Genomic DNA, 15,373 nt, shown 5'->3' on the forward strand with positions numbered 1-15,373 from the left:
GCTTTGGGGTTTGGGTCCCTTTTCACCGGTTGCAGCGATATTAGAATCTGACATCTAACTTTTTTGTTTTCATACACTCATTTTCACTCTTATTTCTGATTTAGTTCCTCTGATATAACCACATAAAATATTATAAAATAAAATATTATGTTTGGGTTTTAAATGCCACACTTTGTTACATTGGTCTGAGTCCCCGTTCTATTTCACTATGTTAACGCGAGCTGTTGAATAGTGATGACCATCTGTGTTGGTTTGTGACATCGGGGACTTTTGACAAATTATATGGTTAGCACTGAGAAGGAGCTGTTTTATTTTGAGGATATACACAATTGGAATAATTTATGGGTACCGTTTAAAAGAAAATCCAGAACATTTTTTGAGTTGTGCATCTGCAGAATCATGAACAAATTAGTACAGCTAGGAAAGATTGAAAATAACTGGACCACAGTGACATCTGTCCTCAATTTTCAGTCAATACTGTCTGACTTAAAGGTTAAGCGTTTTCACTCTGCTCTTTGGTATCATGGTGTTTACAACACTGAACATCCCATCCATCCATTTCTTTATATCCATTTATTCCTGTGCAGGGTCACGGGTGTCTGCTGGAGCCTATGCCACCTTTCACTGGGCATCTGAGGGGGACCAGTATATTTAAGACTAGAAGCTCATCTCCAAGCAGCTTCATGTTATGTGACAAAAGTTGAACATTTCATTCAGAGGTTCAGGGATCATGAGACTGTAGCCAATCTCCCTGGATAAGAGCACAAGAGGAAAATTGATGACAAATTAAAAAGACGGATACCACCAATGGAATTTTTTTATTTGGGTTCTTTGGTTACCAAAGAGATTTAAAGTGAACTCCAAGGTCAATGTACATCAGTGTCACACCATCCATCACTATTTGAGCCAAATTGGACGACAGAGGAGGATTCCACTGTTGAAAACAAGTCATGAAAAAAGCCTGACTGGTACTTGTCAAAATGCCTCTTGAGAAGTCACAAAGCTTCTGGAAGAATGTCCTTTGGACAGATGAGACAAAACTGGAGCTGTTTGGGAAGTTACATTTGCTCTATGTTCACAGATGCAATAATTAACCATTCAAAGAAACTATAGTTACTGTCAAACATGGAGGAAGCCTAGTTATATTCTGGGGTTATTTTGCTGCATCAAGCACTGGGTGTTTTGAATCTGTGCAGGTACAATGAAATCTCAAATCTGTCAAGGGAGACTGGAGTCAAATGTGCTGCCCAGTGTCAGAAAGCACGGTGTCGGTCGCAGGTCATGGGTCCTCCAACAGGACAATGACCCAAAACACTCAAGAATAGCTAAGAACCAAACATCGGATTATTCTGAAGTGAATTATATTGAAAGTCTTTTGAGAGAGCTGAAATATGCAGCCTGGAGAAACCCTACCCATACAGAGTAACCCTTCAAACCCGAGACAGCTAGAGCCAGTTGCACATGAGTGAGCCAAAATACATTACTTGTCTATAGGGGCAGAAGTCTCACCAAGAGTTGCAGAAATCACATGCTATCAGGGATTGCCTCAAAAGCTTGTGCAACAAAACATAAAGTTGAGTGGACCAACTCATTTGTCAAGGATAGCTTTGTTAGCTTATTTATTTATTTCACATGCTTCTGTGGAAAAACCAGTCTAAAGCAATATCTGATTTTCATTAGTAAATTTCTTAGCAAATTATTAATACTTTTATCAGTTTCAGTTTTCAGTGACCATCATCATCATTTTCTTGCTTTTAAAGGAAGAGTACCAGCAAATTTGTCTTGAAACTGTATAACAGGTTACATGTAAAAAGAAGGTATGGGGAAACAGTATTATTTAGCTGCAGCATTACAAATATGCTCTGATTAGGATCTGTTCTCTAAATAATGGAGCCTGCACAGGGAAATTATTCAACTTACCAGCTCTCTTTAGTAGCAACAAACAAAAGAACATTAAGTCTTATCTGGAGTTAAACAGGGCCATGGCCATTTGAAGAATTAACTTCAGTTGTTCTTTTGCTAATAAGACACTAAAAGAACAAAATTTCCAACAAGCTATTTCTAGTTTTCCTGTTTTAATTGCAAACTCAACCATGTTAGTCAGCCAGCATACAAAAAGTGACAATACTTTTCAGGAAAATTGTTTTAGTACAAATTGTGTATGTGTGGGGGATAAATGTAGAGTTTTGTTAGCACTGGTTTTTCCACCTAGTGCCATGTGAACCAAAGATGAAGATGCTAAAATGGGGAGAATAACAATAAACAAAACAGGACTTGGTGGGAAATGATAAAAACTGTTGTATACTCAGCAAACCAAAAGTTATTCAAAAAGTCACACACTAAAAATGTATGAATACACTTGAGGTTGAGCTTAAACTGTTTTTCTGGCAACCTGAGAGATAGTACGTGGTTATGTATAAACAAAGGAGACTTAGCACCAAAGTAAAAAGAAATGTTAAGATTCTGAAAAGCACCTAATTAATATTGGACACAAGGCCTCAAAAGCGCAGGTCAATAGCGCTGTAAGCTTGTCATGAGACTCTTAAAAGCAGGTAGGCTACTGTAAAACTAACTTTAGTAACTGCAGCAAAGTAAAATTAGGTCTAGCCCACAGAGACACGTGCCTTAGGGAATTTTAGTGGTAAAGTGCAACATAATGGGCCGGAGTCTAAGAGGGAATTTTACAAAGAACTAGTCAGAAGTATTCTGAGGCACCCAGAAAATAACAAAGCTGCAGCATCATACAGGACAACAAGTCATCTCAACTTAGATGTAACATCAAAGAAATAAGGCCACTGGGGTTTCCATAACATTATCTCTGTTTTCTTTTATTTTCCTTATTTTCTAGTCTTTTTGAACATTCAGGTGAAAGGTAAATTGGTATATTCACACATTTTCAATTCTAAATGCTGAACTGACTGACGTAGACACACTCACATGGACATATTAAGGACATTTGTCAACTCTAACTGACCACAACTTGCTCTGCCACAAAGAGCAGATCTTGGACACTCAGCTCTTCATTTCAGAGTACTTAAAAAAAGTATCTCTATTACACATTGGTAGAGACCAAAACTTGATACCTGATGGTGATGCATAATACATGTTAGATGATACATGATGGATGATACATACACCAAGTGATACATGATGCATGATACATGATACATAATGGATGATGTATGTTAGGACTCAGTGGTTCCCAGAGTGGGGGGGTGTACTATGAATGAATGAAAAAAATGAGGGCTTGGACACTGCTAACATAATCAGATGCACCGCTTCCACACCAGGCAAAAGCTTGGGGCTCTGAACCAAAAGGGAGGACCCAAGGGGCCGACCAACTATGATTCGCAACAGAGCAGTGACAATGAGGAGAATGTGCAATGACAGTGGTCTGCCAGTGGAGAACTCCCTAAAGGGGCCCCCGCCTGTACATCTTGCTCTTCCTGTGTCTTCCATAAACAAACCTGATGAGAGCCGGTCTATCAAAATGAGGAGGAGCTATCCATTTGGCAGTAAGACACAAAATAAAAACAACAGGAGGAGCAAAAAAAGCACCAAGAAAGTGGTAAGAAGTGCAGACAATGCAGAAGCTAATTCAGCTCAGTCTGTCCTGCTAATGTTGAGTGTCACAGTAAAGACACCTGCAATTAACTTGTTTACTAGGCTGAAAATAACATGTTCTTCAGCTTTCAAATTAAAGCTGTGTCCAGTTAAACTTAACTGTCAAGCTAAGAATGCGAAGTTATATATTTAATTGGCAAGAAATTTAGAAAATATGTTACTAAGGTGCATTCATGGAAATAATTTTGTCTTTTGTCCCAATGTTGTTTAATATTTTATTTCGAAACAATACAAATGTGCTAAAAAAAGGCTTTTCTCTCACATTTTTCATTATTTTCAGATTATTTACTATAAGGTTGATTAATTAGTTTGGAGGCCCCCTATGGATTTTTGCCTCTGAGTATAATGGCCAGGTTTTTGACGGGGCTACTTTGACAGAAGGTGTTAATGTTTTTAAACACATTTTGCATAGACAGGCATTTTTTGAAAAATGTATTGATAGCAACGTTGATTGCTGTCACACAGTAAAGGGGAAAAAAAAACAGGAACCTGTCACTGAACATACCGTATTTACAATCACTGATGGCAAAGCATACTGTTACACAATAATTAAAAACAGTTGCACTTGAAATAGTTACACTGTAAATGTGGTTTGTTTATTTTATTGCAACCTGTAATTGCAATTTACTTTCAATTGTTCAATTGTTCAAAAAAGGTTGGTGAGGTGCAAAATATTTTTTTCCTTTTCAGAAAAACCAAAGGGAGGTCCACCAGAAAAAGTTTGGGAACCACTGTGTTAGGTGATACATAACACACATGAGATTATACTTGGTGCAAGTTACATGTAGATGATAGATGATACATGATCCATGTTGGGTGATGATTGTATTTTATTTCCTTATGTGTAAAAACTTAAAGTACTTAAAAGTACTGATGTACAGTGTTTAATTACATATTTTAACTGCTCAAAAAGTGTACAGTAATTATGACGTTTTTGCAGTTAAAGTAGTAAACAATTTGAATCAACTGTTTTTTACTAAACATTTAAATAAACCTATGTTCTTTAAGGAGGACAGTTTCCAGGCCGATGGTACAATTAAGCAATTAAAATCTAATCCTGCTATAAAGCAGATTACAAATGCAAAACAGTCTTAGTTAATTCTGCTTTGGTACAAAAATAGAAACAGCTCAGTGATTCTGTGTGAAGGTTAATTATTGGGACCTGATGCAAAGAGCTGCAAGCACAAAAAATGTTCAACTGACTGATGTTACACTAGCAACAGAAATTTAAAATGACTAAAGTTATGTCTATATTTAGATATACAAGAAATGCATTTACAAATGCATGCAACCGTCTCATCAGGTGACGGTTGCAATGCATAAACCAAATAACAGATGTAAATACACATTCGTCATGATTAGTGAGTCATCCTTCACAAAGTCCTCAACAAGTGGGCGAGGGCATGTGTAGCTTAAAGCCACCAATATAGCGATGGTGCTTCTGTCGGAGGTATTTTGCCTGGTTTGTTTACATTTCTTCCACAAAAAGATGGTTTCTTTCCAAAATAACAATGCCTACAGGACATGAGGAGTTTCTGAATGGTTTGGTTAGAATGAACATGAGTAATGTACAATGATGTTCACAGTTAAAATCAGGTGCAATACTCGTGGAAGAGTGTGGCGTGAGTTATCCAACGGTTCTCTCCAAAACAGACTAAAACACTTATTGAGGGAATGTTTTACCGTAAATGTACAGCGACTTCAACAATGTCAAGCTATACTGAATCCTTTCTGGAAAATGATCACAGACCCCCTGCAGTATATGGGTATTGTGGCTCTTATGGACCAGGCTTAGTTTGCACATAGAATACTCATTATGGAGGGCTGGGAATAAACCAGAAATATCCATATTTCTAACTGCAGTGGGGATCTCCATCTGGGATGTTCTCGCTGTCTCAATAAATCACTTTACATGTTCATCTCTGAATTGCATTAATGTGAGTGGTTAAACATATGGAGCGTAGATGGTTTAGAACCGGCTGTAGCTTGGAGGACAGTTGCAGCATTTTTAACGAGCTGTCATGGATTTGCAGCTCTGGGTATTTTCAGTAAACTGAGTGAGGGATGGAGAAGCAATATTGGCAAAAAGCTAAGAAGAGAGGCTTTTAGCTCAATTTGCTATCGACATTAGGCAATATTTATCCATGCATTTATATTTATAAAGAGGCTGACTATCTGACATTAAAAGGCTTTGAGTGGAAGCGCAGTGCAATTTCACCAGAAAAGGTGTTTAATTGTGACATTAAATTGCCACCTGGAGAGGCAGAGGTGGCACGTAAACATCCCACAAAGATCAATGCCAGATTCTATGGCTTTTTCTGTGCTGTTAATTTAAACCTCCAGTCTGCTGCTAATGTTAAGCCTCCTTTTGAAATCTAAATTAGCACTTCCTGAAAATGGCTCTACCGAGGAGGGGGTCTGGGTTCCAAGCCTATTTCTGCATAATTAAAAGGGTTTCAATGTGCAATTATCAATATGGCCCACTGAAAAACAGAAATGGTTTACATGTTAAATGCTGCCATTAACATTTGCCTATAAATGTTAAATGCTGCCATTAACATTTGGCCCAAAGATGGCAGTAAGCTATATTTTCCATCCAGTCCAAATTGGGCTGAGTTATAATTACAGTGGCATAACAGTGAGTCAGATAGTTCTGAGTAAAAAATGGTGAAATCACATGAAAGATGTGATTTATTTTTTTATTTTTTTTATTACATTACATATTACATTATTATATCGAAAACCCTTTTCCATTGGAAGTGTTCATTCTCACTCCCCAGTTTTTAGTATATTAAGTCACAGAGCAACCTCTCACCTCAGATGGAAATCCGCATGTGTGGACTGGGAGGCTTTGTCTTTTAACAAGCAAAAACCTTTTTGGGACTCCTAAAGTACTAGACACACAGCTCAGAGAGGGAAATTATAAATTCCCTGACCAGCTTGTGCACAGAGCACCTGCTACTAATTCATTACCCTCTGCACACTCTTTAACCAGACTTTCATTTTTCAAAAGATTTTTTTAGCCTGCCTAATCTCATTTTTTTGTTTTTGAAGGGTATAGAATGCATTGCCTTGATATCATTTTATTTCAGACACCAAATTGCATGATAGAATCCAGTCTTATCATCCCAGGAGAAAAGTTTAGTTTATAATTCAAGTGCATTCCCACTGTTTTAAGAACCCGTCAAGTTTTATATTTTTGTTAAACCTCAAAACCATGTTTTTGTGAATTAACTTCTCGAAAAGAAAAACTGTTTGTAGTCACCTTGTCAAAGTTTAAAGAAAAAAATTTTTCCCCGTTGTGAATTTGATCAAGTCCTTCCACCCCTGGGCGCCCTATACTGGGTCTGAATGCATTTGTATTTTATAAAACCTCTTTTATTTATGTTTCTTCCTCCCCTAATCTCTCACTGCCCTGGTAATGAAAACAATATTTAATTTCATTTATTCATACTGTGAAGCAACTGCAGAGTTCATTGAGGTAATACAATTATTATTATCATTATTCTTTTGTTCATGACAATGGAACAGGGGTTATTTCTTTATAGTAGATTGACAGACTCTTCTAACATAATGAATGGACACAATCCTCATAGCAAAGGAATGAAAGCTCCCTCTGGTGCTTTGAATTGGATGAAGAGAGCTATCTCTTTTCAAGAGCCAGTGAATATTTGGTCACTCAGTCCCCTTATCTGAATTCATATGATGCTCGGTTCTCTGGTAATAAAGTTCAAATGATGCTACTTTACAAAGATTTTTCCTCAATTCACTTGTATTTAGTGTTTTTCCAGGTCTGATGAGTGTCAAGAAGGTATGAAAACTATACAATCTTCCCTTGTTTCAATGTTTTTAATTGTGCAGTTTTTTTTAATCTTTCACTCTGTTTCTGAGCCCAGATGTGTCTACTGTGTATGCTATTTACACAGTATTATAGTACACTAAGTTCATGCTGCTCTCAAAACGGTATATATTGCATATTCTTGTTTTTGTTGCTCCCCCAGTTCTCTTATTATACTGTTCCAAGTCACTTTACATCTTTGAATCAACAAAATTGCAGGGTGCTTACTTGGGGAGTCTTGTTATCCATGATCAGAGTAATTAAATATTTTATTTCACAGGTACTTACCTGTTATTGGCTTCGTCATCATGCTGATGATTCCTGAACTGCTCCAGTGTAAGCAGTGTGTTTTCACATACAGGTTCAGCCAGGATCACTTGGAGCTTCTGTTTAATTCTATCAGAGTCTCAGGTAGGGTCCATGTTGCTGAAGTTGCTGAGGAGCTTCCATCTCCATTTGCAGACATTTCAGCCATCATATGTGACCACAGTTACCTTACCACTCTATTTGGAGGCCTTGTAGACAACGCTCTTCTCTACATTGCAGGACTTGTTGTCCGGCAGGTTGTCAGAAAGCTTCCATGTGACGTGCACCGCGGCAGCTTGATAAATTATGCCGTCTCAACATCATTTGTTGAGGACTACCACCTTCGTGCCTTGAAAAATAATTGCAGGCTGGTGATTCCATCAGAGGGCATAGTGAGGGTGGGGAGAGCAGCAGAGCGGGTGATTTGCCAGGCTTCATCAAAGCAATCCACAAATGTATCGGCAGTCATACACATCGCTCCAGAAGAGATTGGCACTGAGGATGTTTTCTTGCTCAGGGAACACATTGCGCAGACACAGTTTGGCATTGATAACCATCATTCCAACTTATTGCCTTTGGTTGTGTCAGTGTTTAAGATAAGGCTTCACCAGATTCCCAAACTCACCTCTCTTAACTTACAGAGTGGCAGCACAGGAAAGAGGCTCTGCACTGAACTGAACTGTCCACTTTCAGGGGTTTTAGCTCACAACTTTTTCATAAAATAATATACAAGATATGTTAGCTAGATGGATTACATAAGATAAAATACAAGTTTTAGATGGAATACATGTATATATTTGTATATATTTTGTTACATTTTGTTACAATTGCTTATTTGGGCTTTCTTTCCTCCCTGTATGAACTCCTCATGATTCTTTTTCAATTTTTCACAATTTCCACAATCAGTGAAATACTGATTCTGCTGATTTCATAAGTGTGAAATCCACCCCACTGAAAAACCCAATAAAAACAAAAAACTTTTTTCATCTATGAGGCTCACAGACTGCGGAGTCACCGTTTCAAAACCAAATGAGACTAAACTTACAATTAAGCTGAAAATAGCAACTTTCATTGGCTGTCACAAATCAATCAGCATTGTGCATACATAAGAGATACACTGGACTATTAAATGCATGTTCAAATACCTCATGAGAGATATCGGAGATGAAATTAAAACAAATTAAAGCTAAAGTAGCTGTTGCATATACTGTATATATATATATATATATATATATATATATATATATATATATATATATATATATATATATATATACATATATACATATAAAACAATGTAATTAAGCGTCCTATATCAAGGCAATGATGTATGACTTCTGTAAAATTGATTGCATATCCGGCTAATTTTCTTGCTTTTAAACAGGTGAGTGAATGGAGCTGATGACCTGTCCAAGATGGCATCCATGGACCGGACGACCTGTCTACGCGGCTCGTTGGCTCCTATTAGCAGCAGTCAATGCAGTGTCTACTTTATTATGTCTATGGGGGAAACCACAGAAGGGTGAAGTTCTGACTCCTCCCCCTCCCATACTTCAAGTAAGAATCAAATTTGAGCACATTTGGTGGGAAGCATCTCAACAGTATTAACTTCAGGTCACACTGCAGATGATCCACTTGGTCATAATTCGTATTGTGGATGTGTGAGTCTGAATGGTAGTTTTGTAGTATGTTTCAGGTGATTTTCATCTATAAATGTTCCTGCTCACCAGGAAATCCAAACTACTCTGGCAAAAATGTAAAAAATAAATTAAATAGAATGATAACAACTGATCATTTCTCCATATTCTTACTCACCTTGTAATATCTGTTACAGAAAAGCATCCCCATCAAATTATTTTAAACTTCATTTTAATATAATGATGATAATATTAGATATGGATCGTATTTCTCAGTGTTCCACACACACTGGTTATGGTGAACAGATATCTAAAAATGTATATATTTGTATCAGAATATCTGGATCTGAAAGTTGTTAAGGATGGTAGATGTAAGATCTGTAAGCTCAAATGCAGATCAAATGCAGATGCATTAAAAATAAAATCGTGATGAATGAATTAATTTTTCTGAAAACATGGAACATGTGTAGAAAATGTAAGGATATCGGAAATCTTTCAGTTTTCACTGTATAAATCTGTTTTCCTTTCCTTATCGGTGGCAAAGACGTGGCCAACGTGATGAGCAAAAGTTCATGTTGCTTCTTGCCATTTAAGCCAGAGCCCTCTGCTTGCTAGGCTGATCTCTGTCACCGCTCCCGCTACCAGCCCTCCTCCACTGCTTTTTAGGATGTCAAAAACATGTAAAGCATTTGTCATGGCCTGACCATGTGTAGGGCGGTTTCTGCCCCATTTTTGCTGTTGGATGTGTTCGGAGTGCTTTGAAACAGGACAGGGCACAGAGACGAGACAGCGCTGTGATGCCTAAACAGGATTAAAAGGCCACCGTGTGTGAACAGTCCAACCACTGCTCATCTTCATGACGGCCAGTCAGCCAGCCAGGATGAAAGTAAATGGGAAATAGTGGGGCCAGTAAAGGATTTTAACCTTTACTTCACATCTGCCTCCTTCATGTTTGACAGAGCTTCTAATTACATTGTGATGCACACGATTGGCTCCAACTTTTAACGGTGATTTATAAAACTTCATTACACCGAGATCAAAGTATGTTTGCAAAACTTTGGAGGGAAAAAGAAAGATGCAAGTTTAAACGCCTTGAGATATGGTATTTGATGTATTTTGGTATAAAACAGAGAATGTGGCAGAATCCTCAACAGCCTACAATAAGCTTTTATAAAATGTGTGTACAAATGTGCTACAAAACTGCAGCTGTTTTTAAAAACCATGCCATTTCGAGAAACATTTTGCTTCCATTAGCCTCTCCTGAGCTGCAAATACCTTGTCTATTCTGGTTTTCACAAGAAATAAGATATGTATTATGAGTCATCATCACTGTAGGGTGTTTGCCGTTGAGGGAATAAGACTTGCTGCAACAGCCCCGGTATTGGGTATCATTTTACTTATATTAACAAAAACATGTACTTCAGTGGTAGACTCAATCAAGAACACCCTAACACACCATATGCTACATACTACATGTTGCAACATGCTGGAACTGGTCCAGCTGCAGACCCAAGGCAGTGAGGAACATTAATTTCTTACACGAGTTAACTAGAAAAAAATTGCACATAGCCTACATCACAAGAATATTGATTATTCAAAAGTATTGGATATTATTTGATCAGGTGAGAATTCTGTGCCGTGACACCGGATCCTACTACTGAGCTTTGTCAATGGGAAAAAAAAAAATCAAACTGGTCCCTCACAGAAAGCTGCAAAACAACGTGATGGGCTTCGTGAAAGACTATCAGCACCCAGTCGAGAGCTCAGTCTTGAAGCTTTACAGTGGCCGGTGAATCAAAGCCGAGTTTTATGTCCCTTTTTGAAAGGTGGCAGCTCCGAGGAATCTTTGATATGCAAGTGTATAAAATACTTTGATATATGATCATATAATATAACTCTAATGCATATATTTATACAAAAAGTGTTGGCAGTGAATGCTGTTGTATCAGCCTATCCATCCATATCAATACCAGCCCTTCTGTCTCTACAGTGATAATAGAGGCATTTGTCTGACTTTGAGACTCTAACTGAGATTTAGGATTTAGATTCTGTAAAGGGGCACCAGGGGAAACTGCATGACTGCACATTTCAGGTGGGAGCTCAGCTCAAGAAAAAAGACAGCATGCATTATGGTACATCGCTTTTCCCTAAATCTGTTCAGACACGCCAAAAGGTTCTTTTTAAAAGTTTAAAGTGGCACAAAAACCTTGTAATGGATTGCTCGCATCTTGAACCTGTCCACTGCTCATACTTCAAATATACCAGTTAAAAATGTTAAAGGTCACTGCTGTAAGGTAAAAGGGTAGTCAAGAGTAAAAACCATGCACTTTAAGCAATCAGGGACTTCATAAATTATTATTATTCATAAATTATTCATAAATTAAGCCCTTTCAACCTAATATTTAAGAAATTGTTGAGCCATTCCTGTTTCCACAACATAGACTGTTTCCAGCTTCGATTATTTTGGGGAAATTAAAGTAGGAATAAGTTAAGAAAGAAGAAAAAAAAACATAACTCAATTTCGGAGCCAACAGAGTGACCCTGATGTTCTCTTTCTATTTACCACTGAGAGTCTCATGGTTGATTTAGAAGCAGTGATTGCAAAAATTGAAACCATTTATGGTTATTCACATAGCTCAGTTTGCTATAAACCGAGCCTCAGCAGAAAGCATGAAACCGGAAAATATGTACTGTAGCCATCTCCAAAGAAGTTTAAGGTAATAATCAGGGGTTATTAAGCTGAAAATAGTAATACATGTCTAAGATATTATATAGGAGGATCCACATGCCATGCCAAGAACTGTTAACCCTGTCCTGTAGACTGTAGACCCCCCCAGAATCACGCCATGACATAAGAAGATGTAAGATGCATGCCAGTGTGGAAATGAATGAAAAAATGTACCTGTACAATTATGAAACATTCATTACTAATCTGCATCGTTTTGCTTTGTGGACCAACATTTTGAGTTCTCAAGAAGGTTGTTTGTTGTTTTTTTTAACCATTGAAATGGAAATTAATTTAAAAATCACATTTAAAAAAAGTAGAACATATTCCATCTGGAAACCCGAACCTTCCAGATGGTTAACGCAGCGTTACCTTTTTACATTTGATCAGCATTTTAGCTCAGTGATCAAGACCAGCTTTTTTCTCACTTAATACTCCTCAGTAAGATAACGGGCCTGGCTCCCTTCACGGGACTTTGAAAGCACTATTCATACTTTTATTACATTTTATCAAGATAAGTGTATTTTTTCTATCAGTCATCACTTCACTGTTTACAGGCCGTGCAAATGCAGCAGCTCAACAATGACTTTACATCACTGCTGTTAAGGCGTCTTTACTATGGCTCCCTGCCCCTTTCAGGATCCATACCAAACTATGATTACTTGTTTTTGAGTCCCTTAAAAGTGTATCACCAGCCCAGTTGTGCAAACTTTTAAAAACTCACACTCCTCCAGCCAGAGCACTGAGATCTCGTGTCAGAGGTGGCAGCCACCAGACTGGGGACCAGCATGCAAGCATTTGTCATGCAAGTGGGGCTGCTGTTTTTCTATTACATTTTTATTATTTGTTTTCTTCATTTTACTATTTTGCACTGTTTTTTTTTTTTTGTTTTTTGCATTGCTTTTAATTTTTCATTTATTGTTTTCCATCTGTGTAATTTACATACAGCACTTTGGACAACCCTTGTCTTAAATGTGCTATATAATTGAATCTTTTTACTTGACTTTGACTAAAAATACATTTTTATTGTAGAATCACCATTCACCCACTGACTTTTGAAAGAATATTTCTTCAGAGTGCTCTGGATCATATTTTCTTCTATTTGGTCTAAAATGGCATCAGTGTTGCATAAAACGTCACATGCAAGGCGTCAGTGTTTACAGATACATATTTGCTGCAAATCCTGGCTCTAACTTTTCCACTTTTAGTTGCTTTTTTAAATTATATTGACTTGCATTATATTGTTATTTAGCTGCAAGGTTATGGTGCTTTCTGGTTCATATGGGCCTTACTCTGTCAATATTTGACAGTAAATGTAAAAAATGTTCCTTTAAGAAAAAACTGTTGTGCCTCTAAGGCCAGTTGCAATGTAATGCACGTTGTGGCCACAGAAGATAAACAGCACACTCAAATGGAGCTATAACAATGCTTCTACATTGATGGTTTTATCTACTAAGTGAACTTCTGGAAAGGAAACAACTGCATCACGTAAATATCACTTGCATCAGAGTGGTGGGTTGCATTTTTGCAAATGGAAATTATTATGGAGGTCATCCAAAACCAAATTCTGCTGGGTTTTATCTTTGAAATCTATCATTGCCGCCAGCTGACAAGCCAAAAATAATCAAATAAATGAAAGTGTCAAACTCCCGAAAGACTCCAACTTTTTGACAAAGGAATGTAATAAATAATTGTTGGCATAAGCCTGGCGAATGAATTATGATTTTTTATTTCTTTCTAATGAAAAACTCGTGAATTAATTTAAAAGTATAGACTCCTTCTTGATCGGCTCAGTCATCATTTTTGACATCATCAAGAGCATTAATCTCTCACTGCAGATAAATGAATAATTCCTCACCTTCTCTCCTGTTGACTTTTGCAAATCCTGGTCCATGACTGCTGGACAGCTGAGAGGAGCTTCTAAAGGAAGATGGTGGCAGACTGGAAACCAGCGGGTTGTCGCATACCTCTGTCGAACAATCACACAGCAAAAAAGACAGGGATTGGATTAGTATCATTTAATTAAACTTGCATCATGTACACCAGGACGCCAGTGTTATTCCTCATGGTTCTCCTGGTGACGGGGCTAAGGTTTTTGTTCTTATCTAAGGAACATGCCTCTCAAATAGCTCAAACTAGAGTAATTATAGGTTGGAAGTAGTCGTTGTGGCTATTGCAGGATACAAAAGCATGCTTTCATTAAGAGAAGAACATTGAGTGAAATATTTTTATACTTAACACACTTCCATATTTATAAATGCCAAGGACAAGAAACTGAGTTGAGTAAAAATTTAATAAGAATAAGTGACTCATGGAAAGCAAGTTCCTATATTTCCCCTTATTCCAAGAATGAATCACTGCTGCATTGCATAAAAGGAATGAAGGACATATTTTGAATTCATGAATTATTATAATGTATGTCACAGATGCAGGAACAGGTTACACTCCTCTGGAGTAAAACTTTCAGAAGACTTGCTATTGATTACACTTCAATGAGACAACTCACACGATAAGTTTTGAGATACTATAATTGTGAAACATATTTGGCTTTGCCGTTTAGGCTCCGTTCAGGTATTGTTTAGGCTTACACAGAAATACAGGAGTGTAGGACTAACCCCCCTTTTGAACTGGTGCCCACAGGTGTATCATTCCCATATCATTTTTTGGTTTCATGAAAAGCTCTCATTAACTTTTTTATTTATTAATTAATTAATTAACCATTAACCATTTTAATACTGTAAGCAAGAGCATGTCACACACGAGTGAACTGCCCATGTTGACGTAGGGTAACCAAAAAAGGCTGAAATTAAGTCAGTCTTCTCTTAAAGCGACACTACGTAACTTTTCCACCTTAATATCATATTTCCAGAGTCATTGTGATGGTACATCAACTTCCAACAGGTTTAATGACACCTCTGTCATGGTCTGAGGGAGTCTGTATCACCTTCACTGGCACTATGTAACTTTGAGGAGCATGGTAGGAACCCTGCCACACTAAAAAACTACAAATCGTTACGACTTTGACTGCTTTACGGCATACGTCACTTCCCCCTCCTTCCCGATTCGCAGTCGAGACGAAAATGGGCGGGGCGTGGAGCTCAGAGCTCCGCAGAAGCTGTTGCTGCGTTATGGCTGCAGCAGCTCCACACAACAGACGTGGGGAAAAGACCCTAATGGTTTAACTTTTCAACGGTTTCCTGCTCGGAGGCAGAACCCCGGAGGCCAAGTATCTGATATAACAAA

At 37.7% G+C, this 15,373-nt stretch overlaps 1 protein-coding gene across 1 annotated transcript in view; it reads right to left on the minus strand.

The window, feature by feature from the left end:
- Positions 1–15,373, minus strand: part of LOC133458594 (contactin-associated protein-like 4) — a 154,507-nt gene that overhangs the window by 122,657 nt on the left and 16,477 nt on the right. Inside the window, exon 3 of the mRNA XM_061738655.1 lies at positions 13,989–14,099. Within this exon, the coding sequence (XP_061594639.1) occupies positions 13,989–14,099 (111 nt within the window). The remainder of the gene's footprint in view (positions 1–13,988; positions 14,100–15,373) is intronic.

This window comes from Cololabis saira, chromosome 13 (assembly GCF_033807715.1).
Source record: "Cololabis saira isolate AMF1-May2022 chromosome 13, fColSai1.1, whole genome shotgun sequence".
NCBI lineage: Eukaryota > Metazoa > Chordata > Actinopteri > Beloniformes > Belonidae > Cololabis > Cololabis saira.